Here is a 15,127-nt window from a genome sequence, read left to right as displayed (position 1 = left end):
TTTTTCTACTGCAAGAAAGCATAGTGGTAGTAGCAATCAATGTTTTGTAATCAGATAGAATACCATTAAGATTCTAAGGCTGCATCCTAAGAGGTCCCTCTTGTTTGCAGTTGGCAGAACACCAACAGTTTCAGTACAAGCAATGAGTTGCAGTAGACTCGTCTAATTACCTCTATCCTGCCTCTACTCAACTCTTCTTACCCCAGTGCCTACTCTGTACTCTCAGAGGAAGAAGATAAGCAGATGGATGTGAGCAGGTGCAGAGGACCTTGTGTAGCCACTAGCCTTGAGAGCAATTGGTCAACACCCTTGAAGCCAATTAAACTCTTAGTTAATGGCTTCCAAACTCCAGCAGATGGCCTATTGGTCCCAGTTGTGCAGTTCAACATCTATATGACTCCATATAAGAAACTAAAAACTGGGAGTTAGAGCGTTGCTTCTCTCTAGTATATTCTACTTAACATTTTATGATTTTACTCCATAACTACTGTCTTTTCTTCATAATGGAAAGTTTGGCCTCCTTCTGTTTTCTCCACTGATTAGAATGCCACAAAGGATGACAGTTGTGTGATTAACACTCACCAAGGACTTGAATAGGTTTTCATTTTACAACCAAGGAAACAGATGACTATCTGAAACTGTCACAGTCACACGAGGCCAACTCATGCTTCAAACTTACAGCTCCTACCCCACACAGTGAGACACTTATGTTGCAACTCAGTTTTAATACTGATCTTCTTGGAAGATAACAAAGTTAATACAAGAATCTCATTTTAATGAAACATTTCTGATTTCCAAATATAGTTTTACACTACCTTTTCTATTCCTGACTCTTTTCTGAGCATTATGAAGGTTAACCTCAAATGAATGATTTCAGAACTTTCCTGTGAGAATATTTTTCATTTTTCCTTTATTGCATTTAGAATCCCCCAGATCTTTATCTTCTACTCTCTTGTTCTTCCTCTCTATTTCTATTTCCTTTCTCCACTGCCACCCACCTTCTCAAACTGGGAATGCTATTGTAGAGCCATCTTTTTAATCAAAGGTTACTTTAAAAGCTAATATCCTGAATACATGCTCCTAAATTCCCTCCACTTTTTGTTATTGTTGTTGTAGTCTCTAATCAGGGACTGGAGTTTGGCTTTTAGAACTCCAAGGAGAATGTGAATTTCCTTTTTGGCATGAACGTATACCCACATTGTTTGATACTACAAGAATGTTTTCCCAAATCAGAGTCAGAGCCCTGAAGGAAGAAATAGTTAAGCAAAGAGTTTAGGTAATAGAATCAACAAAACACATCTCTACAGTGATTCTCCTGAGGGCATTCTCAGGTTCTAGCCCTCCTTCCTGGTAGCCAGACTATTCTGGCTTTTATTTTACAATGGCAGATGTCCCATCTATCTGGCTAATGGAGAGTCTACAGGCATTTTCCCCTTTTCTGGACACAGAATGAAATCAGGAAGCTCTTATGTCATTCTAAAATCCAACTTTCAGATATTTAGATATTCAGATATTTAGTATTTAGTATTTCTCTTTCATTCCTGGTCATCAAATGAAGTTTGTTTTGACTTCAGTGTTCTTAATTGTATAAACAAGGAATATGGGAGAAGGCAAGTGAGGTATGAACATGGAATGGAGCCTAATGTAACTGACAATGAACTTTCTCTTTACTTGCCTATAAGAAGGTGTTTAATTGTTATGGTTATAGAATGAATTAGGTCCCCTCAATTCACATGCTGAATTCATAACCCAGAGTACTACAGAATGTGACCTTTTTTGGAGATAGGGTCTTTACAGAGGCAGTCAATCTACAATGTACGACCTACAATTAGGTAGGTCCTAATCTACAACAACTGATGTCTATAAAAGGGGAAATTTGGACATAGGTATTTATAGGGAGAACGCAATGTAAACATGAAGACAACCGTCCATAAGCCAAGGAGAGAGGCCTGGAACAGATCCTGCCCTCCTAGAGAGTAAACCCTGACTATACCTTGACTTTGGACTCCCAGCTTCCAGAACTGTGAGAAAATAAATGTCTATTATTTACACTACCCAGTTGGCAGTACTTCGATACAGCTGCCCTAGCAAACTAATAAAGTTGCCTATTTCATTGTTTTTCCTGGAAATTAATTTTTTTTTCATTTTTTAATTTCAACTGTACATTGTTTAAGAAGCATATACTTCACATAATTTCATAGTTAATCTCTTAACTTTAGGAAAAAAAAATCTATGCTACTCTTTAAAGGTAATGTCCTGGACTTCATGATAAAAGTCGTGATAGCTGCAGGAGATGCTGAGAGTCATTAAGACAACATTTTACAACTGAATAAACTGAGGCAAGTTTGAAGCTTTTTAAGTCACACAGTTAGTTACATGGTAAAGATGGTCACATGGCTCCCAGTTTCCATGTTTTCCTCCTGTAGCGCACAGCCGTCCTTAGGAATTAGCTAGGAATTACAGATCATGAAAATGGTTTTGCCATGAGGCGCCTGGGTGGCTCAGTGGGTTAAAGTCTCTGCCTTCGGCTCAGGTCATGATCCCAGGGTCCTGGGATGGAGCCCCACATCAGGCTCTCTGCTCAGCAGGGAGCCTCCTTCTCTGTCTCTCTCTGATGAGGGAGCAGGAGGCTGGCTGAGGATGGAGCAGGGGCTGGCGCCTTGCACCCCCTCTCCACCCACTCCCCTTGGTAATATGTGTGACATTCCACAGGCACCCCTGACTGCCCTAAAAGAAGAACAAATGGTTAACTTGCAGAGATCACAGTCCTGCAAGGCAGGAGTCTCTCTTGGTTTACAAATGTCCTTGAGATTTACAACAAAGAAGTTGCCTTATCAATAGCCCAATTTCCAAAGATACATAACTCAGTTCCTCAAGCCCTAACGTCATCCTCCCCTCCATAAAAAACCGAAGGAGACGGAGGTAGAAGGAAAAGTAAATAAAGTTAAATTTCTTTTAAAACCTAAATCTCACTAACAAGGACGTTTGATAGCAGGAATGTAACATTCCACCAGGAGACTCCCAATTGTCTTTATGTTAGTGCCTCATTAAAAGGAAAGTGGCCTTGGCTTGATAGTAACCAGGCCTTCAATATCCTGACAGTCTTCTTTACCCCAACAGCCCTTCTGAACAACCCTTTGTCCTCACCTACCCAACTCCTGTGTATATAACCAGCCACTCCTCACATGCCCGGCGCAGCAGCTCTTCCTGCCCACGGATCCTGTCCCCGTGCTTTAATAAACCACCATTTTGCACCAAAGATGTCTTAAGAATTCTTTCTTTAGTCGTCAGCTCCGAACCTCACCCCACCGAACCTGACTTAGGTTCTGGAACTTCATCATCTCTGCCTGCCTCTCTCCCTACTTGTGATCTCTGTCTATCAAATAAATAAATAACATTTTTTAAAAAAATGGTTTTGCCCTAATTTTTCATGTTAAAAAATGTTTAAAATCAGGATAATATAATAATAAATAGAAACTTAGATCACAAAATAGTTTACCCCACTGAAACTATTACATACAAATTCCTGACACATATTCCTAACCAGACTTGATACTTTTTTCACTGTTACATGGTAAATATATTTTTATACCATTTTGAGATAAGCAAAGCAATGCAAGGTGCAATAATTCAGTTAGTCCATGGAAAGGTTAGGATTTTCATTTAAATTCTGCATATTTAAGCAGAGGACAATGTCCAGAGGACCATTTATGCATTTGCTAATTCTCAATAATAATTTTCGTAAGTTGCACATATACTCTCAGGCAGTTTTCAAAGATGATTATTTTAATTCAATTGCTACTTATCACAAAGCTAATTACTTCTTTATTTATTTATTTTTATTAATTATTTTTATTAACATATAGTGTATTACTTGCCCCAGGGGTACAGGTCTGTGAATCATCAGGTTTACACACTTCACAGCACTCACCATAGCACATACCTTCCCGATGCTCATAACCCAACCACTCTCTCCATAACAAAGCTAATCACTTCTTGATAACTTTCTGTTATCTTTTCTCCTTTATCTTATCTATAAACTTTCTGTTTCTTTTCTCCTCCAATTATTTTCTGATATTAATTTTGTTCTTTGAGAAAATTTAGGGGAAATAGAAACTTCAAATACCTGATGTGGAAGAGGACTCTGGACTCTTCCTCTTACCCTAAAGCGTAAGAACTAAGATGAATTGGTCAATTTCAATTACAATGAAATAGATTTCAACTCAAAACAAAGAAAACCTTTAAACAGAGCTAGGTTGTGACAGAACTGGCTAATGCAAATGAACTTAAAGGTCAGTCACTGGTAATGTTCTAAGCATCTGATCATTTGGGGGTTTTGTCATAAGGAGGATTCAAGCAATGATTCAATTTGATTCAATTAAATGATTTTTATGGCATTTTCATTCTAAAAGTCTGCAGTTCTATGAACTCAGTAATAATCACAGGACTATTTCTTCTTCTCAACACAAGACTTAGTCCTTCGTAATCTTGGACATCCTTTGTGTTTGTATAGTTGTGTAATTTCTTTAGCATAAATTTATTTATTTATTTTTTTAAAGATTTATTTATTTATTTGGGGGTGGGTAGGGAGAGAGGGAGAGGGAGAAACCCAGGCAGAGTCCAGGCTGAGTGCAGGGGACTCAATCCCACAACCCTCAGATCATGACCAGAGCCTAAACCAAGAGTCAGGAGCTCAACCGACTGCACCACCTAGATGCCCCTCTTTAACATGAACTTAGAGGACAGAATGGAACCTCAGTCAGAGCTCATATATATCAAGTTAGAGGTAGGGCTGAGGTCAATTTTTCTTTATTACTTATTAATTTAGTATGAAGTCATGCATCTGTTAGTATATTGGGTGAGAACAACAAACTGATCTATAATAATTAAAAGATGGAAGTATTTTAACAGTCATATTTGTCCTGGGGATTCTTTTCTAAAGAACTAAATGTATATGTAGCAGAACATGAGATAATCAAATACTAACCTCCTTCATTTTTTCCAGTTCATTCTGTAAAGCTTGCTTTGCGATCTCAACTTCTATAAGCTGTTGCCTCAGTTTTTCATTTTCGTCTTCTGTTGTTGTTCGCTTTTCTTCCACATTTTCCAATTCGTGGTGAAGTCTGACAGATACATCCTTTGCAACCTAAGTTAAAGTGTTTTAACAGTAATATATAATTAAAGACAATAAAGTAGTGAGCTAAAGTTACATTCACATTAAAACTATTAAGAGCCATAAATAAATAAATAAATAAATAAATAAAACTATTAAGAGTTGATATACAAATTGTTTCCGCCATATACCAGTATGCTTTATATATAAGTCATTCACATATATAAATGATTTAACCATCACAACAAACCCATGATATAGGGACTATTACTATTCCTACTTTACAAATGAGAAAATGGAGTCTCAGAGATGTGAAGTAATATGCTCAAGGTCACACAGCTAACAAGTGGTCAGGTAGTCTGGCTCTCCGCTCTGTTCCCTAAACCTCCACACTACACCACGTAACAGATGTTCAACTGTGATTCATCATGCCTAAAGAAATGTCACGTGTCTCTTCTGATTCTACAACATTATATATTTCTGTTATTACTCATTTTCAAGACTAGAAAACGAAGTTTTCACAGGTGAAGTGTGAGGATTGAATTCTGATCCTATAAAATATGAAATCCTAGGAAATATATCAGTCCTTGAGATTAAGTTTTGTTTTGCTTTAACTACAGTGTACATTTTTGCCTTTGCTTTGGTGTGGTATTATATAGTGGCTCAGGACGTAGACTGCGGTTTTCTACTGGGTAGGGAGACAGCTTGGCCACCTATTAGCCAATTCCCAGGGCTGGGGACTGGGCACTTTAACTATAAAAGTGTTCAGCTTCCATACAAGATGATGTTAGTAATAATTCCAAACTCTTTTTTTTTTTTTGTCTTCTGCTAACATTTAGAGAGATAACTCACTATTAATATATAAGAATGCTTGCCACAGTGCCTGGTGCATAGTGAGCACTCAACAAATGTTAGGAAAAGAAAAAAATAATAATACAATGACTTCCATTAAGTGTTTTCTCACAGCTTTCTTTAAAACAAATATAGGATAATGACATTTGATTTTCATATCTTGAGAAAGTTAAAAATAATTAAAATTATGTTTGGTTGTCCAAGGTTATGAAGATAACATTGGTTTGCCTTGTCAGTGAATCTGCCTACAGTCAAACTGAACCGAACAGGCCACACCTACTTAAAAAACGTATTTCAAGGTTAAAATTTCCACAGTGGGGGAAATTCTAAAGGAAGAGCTTCACATTAAGAATGAGGTTCTTTCATTTACTGCACTCGCTCTTTACTTCTCCACAAGGGGCGGCAATTTGAGCAGATTTTCTTTCATGGAGTTAGCAAAGTACAGAAAGGAAGGAGTCCTGGAAGAAGGAGGTTAGGGTGACTCGCAGCGAGAAACCCTAACTATGATATCTTTCCAACGCTGTTCTGGTCTTCAATTCCTCTTCATCGCGCTGCTCTTGACTGGCTGATTTCACCTGGCCTTTGCTCGGAAGACAGCCTCTGGAGGCCAGATCTACCAACGCCAGAGTCTGCGCTTTGCCACGCCCGCGTTTCTGCCGGGTGAGGCGCCCTCCTCCCACCATCTCTGGAGGAGTCACCATTACTCCCAGGAAAGCCCACTAACCTCGCTTTCCTCAAGGCCTTCCACGCACACTAGACCCTTCAGACCCGCTGGTCTGTCCTTCCCTTTCTCCTGCCCGGAAGCCTGGTATTTCGCGGTTAGCGCTGCGAAACTCCGTGTCTTTGCTAATGACCAGTAGAGGCCTTTCCTCGCAAAGAGGTCTCACCTGCCGTCCCTTCCCCGTGCCCCCCCCCCCGCCCTATCCAACCCAAGCCCGGGTGCTGCAGACCTTGAGATCCTGCTCCAGGCTGCGCAACAGCTCCCCGTCGATTTCCCCGGTCTGTGCGTAGCGGAGCCTTTTGCGCTCGGCTTTGCGGAGGCGGTACTGCAGGATCCGGCAGTTTTTGTTGGCTCTCTCCAACTCGTGGCGCATTTCCTGCAGTTGACAGGCATCCTCCTCGAAGAAAGTGTCCCTCATCTCGTCCATCTCGGTCCTCAGCTCATCAATCTCGTTCTGAGGCGGTGACAGGCCGTGGGTCAAAATTAACCTTGCCCCCTGCCACCCGGACATGCACCGTACGTACCCCATGCCAACTCCAAATTCTCAGTTTTATTGCCCCCTCTCCATGAGACAGGAGTGACAGAGCTGAATGAAGAAGAAACTAGAAAAATGGGCCTTCTTTGGGCCTTCTCGCACTCTCCTACTCTACCTCTCTGCATGAAAAAGTGGGACAAACCATGATAATTAGAGAACGAAGGCCCAAATTTGGATTTAAATTAAAACCTGAGGCTACTAATCTTAGGCCGTTTTAAACCTGGAAAAGGCCAAGGAGCCGCCCCCCCTCTTGTTTCTTCTTCCCTTCCCTTTTTAAGGCCCCTTAACAGGTTAACAGACTCTCACCCTCGCGGGACACGCCCTAATCCTCCGAGACCCACACCTCCCCTCCCCCACGGGGCTGCCCCCCACTCTTCTCACCTTGAGAGTCTCGTTTTCCTCTCGCAGTTTCTCCATCTCCTCCTGCATTTCTTCCTGCTCCTGGAGCTGCTGCGGGTGCGGCTGCGACGAAGGAGGCGCCGCCGCCTGCATGCCCCCTCCACTCGCGCTGCCCTCAGCGCTCTGCTGGGGGCCCTCCGCTGCCGCCGCCATTGGGGAGACTGAAGGGATTGCGAGAGGCTCGCAGATGGCAGGGGCGCCAGCGACCGGGGAGCTGCGGCTGCTGCTGCCGCCGTTCTTAGTGTGCATCTGAGCCGCGGCCGCCGCCGCTGCCGCCCGCTCTTTCTTGAGGTGGAACTGGATGAGCTCAGACTGCAGACATCCTTCCTTCCAGTAGCTCCCTCCGCCACCGCTCCCGCTCCCCACAACACCGCTTCCGGAGTTTCTGCTGCCGGGGCCTGGGGTTTTGCCCGCAGAGGATGGTGAAGGGGAGGCCCCCTCCCCGCCGCTGCTGCCCCTCTGCTGAGCGCGTAAGCCTTTCCCTCGCCAGCCCCTGGGCGGCGGCGGCGGCTGCGGAGCGCCCCCCTCCCTTTCCCCGGAGCCACCGCCGGCTCCTCCTCCTTCCCCACCCCCTCCTCCTCCTTCCCCGAGCGGAGGGGGTTCCCCGAGTTTAGCGGACACCGGCTCTAGCTCCCGGGATGGCTCCTCCGACGGGCCAGGCCTCCTGCCGCCCACGGGGGCCAGGGTCGCCGCAGGGGCCGCTTCAGCACCAGCCGCGAGATGGACAGCTCCCGGCGCGGCCCCTTTGGGCGCCAGGGGCGCAGCCTTCTCCGCCCCGCCTCCGCCTCCTCGGGCGCTGATCGGAGGCACTGAGCGGCTCCCGGTCTTGTTGCCCTGCTGCTGCTGCTGCAGCTGCTGCTGTCGAACAGAATTGAGTTTAGTGCCGGCCCCCACGGGGGACCGGGTGGTCGCGGTTGTCTGTCGGACCGAATTGTCCCTTAGTCTGGCAGGTGATTGAGCACGCTGCTGTTTTCTGCTGCTGCCCTCTGGGTGCAGTCGAGCCTCAGTGGCAGAAGTGGCTGCAGAAGCTGTGGCTGTGGCGGGGGCAGCGCCCCCCATCGGTGGCTGACTCATAGCGGTCTGGAAAGAATCTACCAGATGAGATTAGAATGGTTCATCACCAGATCATTCTTTTCCCTTCTCAAATCCGCCAACCTTCCTTTCTAATCTGAGATAGAAACAAAAGAAGGGAAGCACACAACACGTCTGCATTTTTCCGGAGCAAAGGGTGATTTCCCCGTAAAAGAGAAGCCCTAGAAAATCATGAAATTTGTAAAGCACTTAACAGAAGCCTTGAATTTAGGAAGAGGATGCAGAAGAGTCTATTTTCATTTTGTTGAGGGAGGCACCATCTCCAACTCACTCCATCTCAGTTAAACGATGATGATGGGAAAGCAGCTGAACCTAAAATTCTCACGGTAGCAGGTTCTGGCAATGGTGAGATATGGGTCAGAAAAGAATTGATGGGAAGGGAGAATTAAAAAAAAAAAGAAAAAAGAAAAAGATGAGGGGATAAAGTCAGGAAGAAGCTTCAGAAGGAAAAGAAGTCCACATGGTAGAGTTGAATACCCTGCTTTTTCAACTTTGATTTTCCTCCTTATTGAATCCACATTTTAAAACCTAGTTGAGTAGAGAACATTTTATTTAATTACTATTCTCAAAGAAAGGAATGGGGTTATGATGTAGGTTCCTACAGGAATTTTGCTGTGGATACATTTCGCAGATAGGTCTGACTCTTACTGTTGTTCTTGGTTAGAGAAATTCACCCATTTTCTTTTAGACTGGAACTAAGACAAAAAGTAATGAGTGATTTTTAAATCAACTTCATTTTAAGAAAGTAATGGCACTCAGGATCATCTAGATGGTTTAGTTATTAGTAACCCTAAAAGTATTCTTCTTTAAGCTTTGGTAAACAATTTTTAAAATACTTTTGGAAAAGTTTATTGCTAGCCCTGCACAATGTCTTAAGTTACACGTGATGACTTCTACATTTATCAGAATTTTATAGTTCTTGTGAGTCATTTTAGTTTTAAGTGTAATTGCCAGATAGAAGATATTTTCATTCTTAAACATCTTATTACATGGTATATATCACAGGTAAAGTTTATATCATAGGTAAAGTTGTACTTTTAAAGTGCCGGATTCCTTCTATGAAGCCAAATTCTGAGACAGAATGACCCTCCAGCCAAGAAACATGGTACATCTTTACTCATGGTGGCAAGATAAACCTCTATTGTGTATTTTTTCCAAGATAAATCCATCACTAGCTTTTAAAATCTGGAAAATAGCAAGCCATTGCCTCCTGGGTTCTTTTGCCTAGTGATCCAGCTACCTGGTCGACTGTCAGTTTGGTGCTTTTTCCTTAGAGCTACCATCTCTCTTTAAAGCACCGAAAGGGGTATGACTAGGCAGAAAGTTCTGCTAAAAAAAAAAGAAGAAAAAATCCTCCTACTAGGAGAAGAGATGCTTGCCAGTTATTTTACTAGCATTATTCCTGTTATTGTCCATTTTAAGTATCATAACTTAGTGAACATGCAGCAATTCCTCATTTTATGAAGAAATATTACTGGAAGTTTCCTTCTGCCCCTGACTTTCTCTTTTGGGATCTCCCCCAACAGTTTAAAAAATAATGACGAACAAAGAAGTCACTAAGGGGAAAAAAGTTATCCACCAACTTATTTTCTACACGTTCTTCAGAGCCACATCCTCCTAGAATGTCTGGCCTAGTTCAACGGCATGGGTCATACTAATGCGGACCACCTAACCAAGCTATATTGCCAATGCAACCTTATTTTTTTTTTTGAATTAAGCATCATCACTTAGGAGCTGAGAGTCCCCTGACAACGTTTAAATTCGGCTCCCAGACAGCTCTAACCCAGGAGAAAGCTCAGGAACTGGGCTCCCACATCAAAGGTACCATGCTGTCACGTGATTCTCACAAAGTGACAAGATGCTGTGCCTCTTCAAGGCTTCCCCCGTGGAAATCGCCAACCAAGCAACCCCGGATGGGCACAAACCAACAATTTTAATCTCAAATTTTATCTGCCCATTGACCCACCCCATCTCTCATCCCCATCCCTTTAGAAATCCAGAACTGCTCACTTCTCTGCAGACGCGATGTTTCGAAGTTGCATCAACAGCGTTTTCCTTCTGATCCTCCGGCGACCTCAGGGTTTATTTTTACGTCTTTTTAAGACGAGGAAAGTTTAACTTCGTAGTATTATGTGCCACTTTTTGGCTGAGCACGACTTTGGGCCCTCTCGCCCCAGTTCCACACCCACTCGATTTCTCCAGACAATGGCGTTAACGTGCAGGCTCGGCGGCCCCCAGAGCCGGTTACTTCCCGGGGTCCGCGACTCGGCTGAGCTGCGGCTCCAAGCCGGCGAACACGCGAGGTACCAAGCGGTGCCAGACGCTCCTCAGGAAGTGCACTGATATTCATGAGCTGACCTCACCGGACTGGGCAGGGGAGAGGGCGGGACTGCAAGGCAGGATGGGGTAGAAGTAACCAAAGAGAGGCTACTTTCATAGGGAAGAGAAGAAGGCGGGGACGGGCCGGGGTGGGGGAAGGAGCGGGTGACAGGGGAGGTGGCTAGAAGACAAAAAGGCCGGAGCCACACCCGAGATGGAAGATCTGTAGCTGCGCTCCAAGTCCTTGCTTCGCTCCCATATCCTATTCTTGGCAGAGGATTCCAAAACCGCTCGAAATCGGATGCGCTGGTTTTCTGCAAGCTTTGTCCTGGGCGGATCAATCTCCATCAATTATTCACTTGAGCTCTTTTCTCTGGGAGGCGTATTCAAACAGCCTTCCCGGGCGTGACTGACGTCTCCTGATGCAGCTGCGAGGAGCTGGCAGGCGGCTGCTGGGAGTTCTCTTTGTTCGCTCACTTTAATTCTCGTACAGCCCTCCACGCGGTGCACCCTCCCCACCCCCAGCCCGGGCGGAGTCACAGACGTTGCTTCCCGGAGTAGATAATGGTTGCCAGACCCACCGTCCCACAGACAAAAGGCTCTTGAGCTGCCACCACCAATTTAGTGCAAACCTAATAAATATCGGTTTGCAGAGATCGTTTACAGCGGGGTTGCCCTTGGTTTACACTCTTCTCTCCTTTATTAAATCCTCGTTTCTGTTGTGCATACAAGAAGCAATTGCTAGAATCCATAATCTTTATAGTAGTGCATATGGTGAGCAGAAATCATCGAGTGTATTTATAAAATAGGAGATTAAAGGAAATTCAGGGAATAAAGGAAGGAATTCAGAATATATGTCTTTACAATGTACACTAATCTATTCTGTTCCACAATAGTATTTTTAAAATCGGACTGGAAAATTATTTTTCCTTCCGGTGTTTTTTGGGGAGGAGGGGTTGGTATGGAGGTCTCCCTTGCACCTCAAAGAATTCCTTGGTGAACTTGAAGATGAGAATAAAAGTAAACACTGCTTTAGAAAAAGCATTTTTTGCTCTAATTTTGTTCTAATTTATTCATTAATATGTGGTTTTGAAGGTACAAAGGAGGTCAATATATTATTTTTTACGCTAACATGAATTTTAGTGTAAGAGATTTTATTTTCTGAGTGTAACATCTTGCATTAAAAATGAAATAAAAACAATTTAAGAGTAGTTTGCATACAAGCAACATAATTACAGCAAAATAAAAAGCTGTTTAAGTCCTGGTGATTAGTAGCTCCAGCAATCTATAGGACAAAACATTCATGTATTCATTTGGTCTAGAATAGATAAATGCCTATTTTATGCCTGACACTGTCCAAGGTGCTAAGTATGCAAATATAAAACAAATACTTCCTGTCTGGGAGGCTCAGGCATACTGAAGAGAATCAGATAATTTCCACATAATCCTTTTCCTACTTTTTAAAAGTGTAAATGTGGTATCTGTGACCTCTATAATGAATAGCTCAGACCTCAACAAGGCTGCAAAAATAAGGGGCGGGGGGAAGCAAGGTAAAATATAATCACAACTTATTTGGAATTTGTATTAGACAACTTGTCATTATGTACTCAAACTTGAGTTGTAGTTTCCTTAAGAAATACCAAGATCCATAGGTCTCATTCAATCAAAGTGGATAAATTGGATAAAATTTTTTTTTCAGATTAATCCTTACAAATAAAATAATGATATTATAAACATAGTCTATGAACACAAAATGTACCTCGTCCTGCTTCTCTAAGAGCTTGTACTCTGTTCAGTCATCTATATTTCAGGTTTTGTTCCTAAGGCAGTTATTATTTATTTCAGTGTAATTAGTAACTTTAAAAGTCTTATAAAAAACCAAGAATTTATTATCATGCATGCTTTAATCAAGTAGTCACTGTGCTTAAATGTGTCACTTCATAATTTAGTATTATGCAATGTCAAATTTGAAGACTAATAAAGAATAAGAATAAGCAATATTAAGATGCTTCTCTACTCATGTAGATATGCCATGAGAACTTTTGAACTCAAAAATTATTCTTTTATTTGCTAGTTAAGATTATATTTACTCAATAAGACAAACCCCAAAGATAATTATTCAAAGATTTTATCAGAATTTGTCAGTATTATTTTTGCTGTGCCTCAGAAACAGACAGACCAAGTGGCCTTTTAATTCTGTAATAATGAATTGCTTGTTCTGTAGCATAGTATGGGGTGCATCTTCAATCAAGGGAAGTCGGCTGAAGTCTCAATTCCAAAGTCCTTAAATACATAGCTTAAAATATCTACCCTTTGGTTCTCAAGACTTTAACTGTATAAAGGTATCTTTATATAGCTTTACAATTTGCAAGACCATTTCACTTTGTATGCTTAAAATACTGTGAAGTAGATACTATTTTCTCCACTTAAAACATGGAATAACTTAGTTTGAGGTGGTAAGTGACTTATTTAAGTTAAATTTCAGAATCAGAACTTGAACTTTGGTCCTTTCTTATATCCAGTCTGCTTTTTATATTCTTCCCACATACCTCTTTTTCATACCAGGACTTAAAAAAAAAATAAAAGAAAATCAAGGCTGATTTTGTACCTGTATCCTACCTAGGCTGATCTTTTGACATAAGAACAGACTGTCTACATTTGGAAGCATCATTATCAACTCAAACTCCATATGAAAATGTTCTCTCTTGTCCAACTGGTATCGAGTTTTATCTTCTTTTCCTTTTAGTGAAGAAAAACTATATTCTATATTGATTTTTAAATGAAATCATCATTTGATACATCTTCTCACTAAACATTGGTTTCTTTATTGCTTAATCTGTTTCCTTCTATATCCATTTTTTTCTTTCAAAATATTTCTTAGACTTATCTTTTTTATTTTCTGTGTAATCAATACCAAAATCCAGACCATTGTGAATTCCTCCTATATTAAATAGATTCTTTCCACCACACCCATACTGCCTAATGCTGCCAATTTACACTTCTTTCAGGCAAAAAATTTCCTCATGTCACTCTGCTTACAATCACGGGATCATGTTCAAACTCTTCTTCTAGACTTCAAAGAATTGCCCTGTCGCCATCCTATACCAAAATGTGCTTTCTAATGCTTCACCACCCATACTTCCTTCCTACCTGTACTTATTGTCTCTTTACCCCTAAATATCTAGGGCTCATTCTCTTTGTGTATTATTTTTCTTGCTGTTTTCCATACTTAGCATGTCTGTCTTCCTCTCCTATTCAAAAGCTACCCTTAATGGGGCACCTGGATGGTTCAGTTACTTGACAGTCTGCCTTCAGCTCAGGTCATGATCCCAGGATCCTGGGATAGAGACCCAGAACAAGCTCCCTGTTTAGTGGGGAGTCTGCTTATCCTTCCTCCCTACTCCCTCTCCCCCTTAATACCCCCTCTCATTCTCCCTCTCCTCCCTGCTCATGCCCCTCCCATCTCTCTCAAACAAATAAATAAAAAACAAAAAAGCTACCCTTAAGGCTCACCTTAAGTCTCAAATTCTTTTATCATGTGAACTTAGGCAGGTTATTTAAACTTCCTGAGCCTCTGTATTTTTCCGCTCAGTCATTCATTCATTTATCTATATATTTAACATATATTGTTGAGTTTATATACCTAATTTGTGATGATGATTATTATAAAATGGTGAAGCTAATTCTTATTACAGTGCATGGGACATGTGCTAATCATTACAAATTTTAAGTGACAATTACTATGTGCCTGGCCCTGTAAGGTACCAGTAAATGTTAATTCTTACTGTCATTTTTCATATTTTAGGAATATTATTATATTAGTTTATCCAAATTCTCTAGAACAAATTTCTATAGAATCATTTCCATAGAACTAATAAATAATGTCACACTCTTAGAATTACTTGGTTAGTCTTGAATTATTTTATAATTGTTCATCCCAAGCTAATGTGCTACTTCAAATTAAAAATTAACTGTAAATATGATAGATATTTTCAAATAACATTTCTGTATCTCTCATTATCTCTAGCAGGTAGTTAGTCAGCATAGGGGCTGGAATTTTACTGGTAGACTTCAAGTGACAGAGAAAACCTGATAC

General features: G+C 41.5%; 1 protein-coding gene across 5 annotated transcripts in view; it reads right to left on the bottom strand.

Moving 5' to 3' along the window:
• The window catches only part of SOGA3 (SOGA family member 3), a 47,254-nt gene extending 35,742 nt beyond the window's left edge, over positions 1–11,512 (bottom strand). For 2 of the 5 annotated variants that reach the window (XM_032339579.1, XM_032339582.1), the window contains exons 1-4: positions 10,723–11,512; positions 7,603–8,788; positions 6,916–7,140; positions 4,988–5,146 (exon numbers count right to left, since the gene is read on the bottom strand). In XM_032339579.1, the coding sequence (XP_032195470.1) occupies positions 4,988–5,146; positions 6,916–7,140; positions 7,603–8,694 (1,476 nt within the window). In that variant the 5' untranslated portion in view covers positions 8,695–8,788; positions 10,723–11,512. Of the gene's footprint in view, positions 1–4,987; positions 5,147–6,915; positions 7,141–7,602 lie in introns of all 5 variants that reach the window. The other 3 variants (XM_032339581.1, XM_032339583.1, XM_032339580.1) reach the window with 3 other exon arrangements.
• Between the last annotated feature and the right edge of the window lie 3,615 nt (positions 11,513–15,127).

The sequence above is a fragment of the Mustela erminea genome, chromosome 4 (genome assembly GCF_009829155.1).
Source record: "Mustela erminea isolate mMusErm1 chromosome 4, mMusErm1.Pri, whole genome shotgun sequence".
In the NCBI taxonomy this organism is placed as follows: Eukaryota; Metazoa; Chordata; class Mammalia; order Carnivora; family Mustelidae; genus Mustela; species Mustela erminea.
The sequence above is the reverse complement of the archived record's forward strand: the minus strand, read 5'-3'. Positions and strand labels throughout refer to the sequence as shown.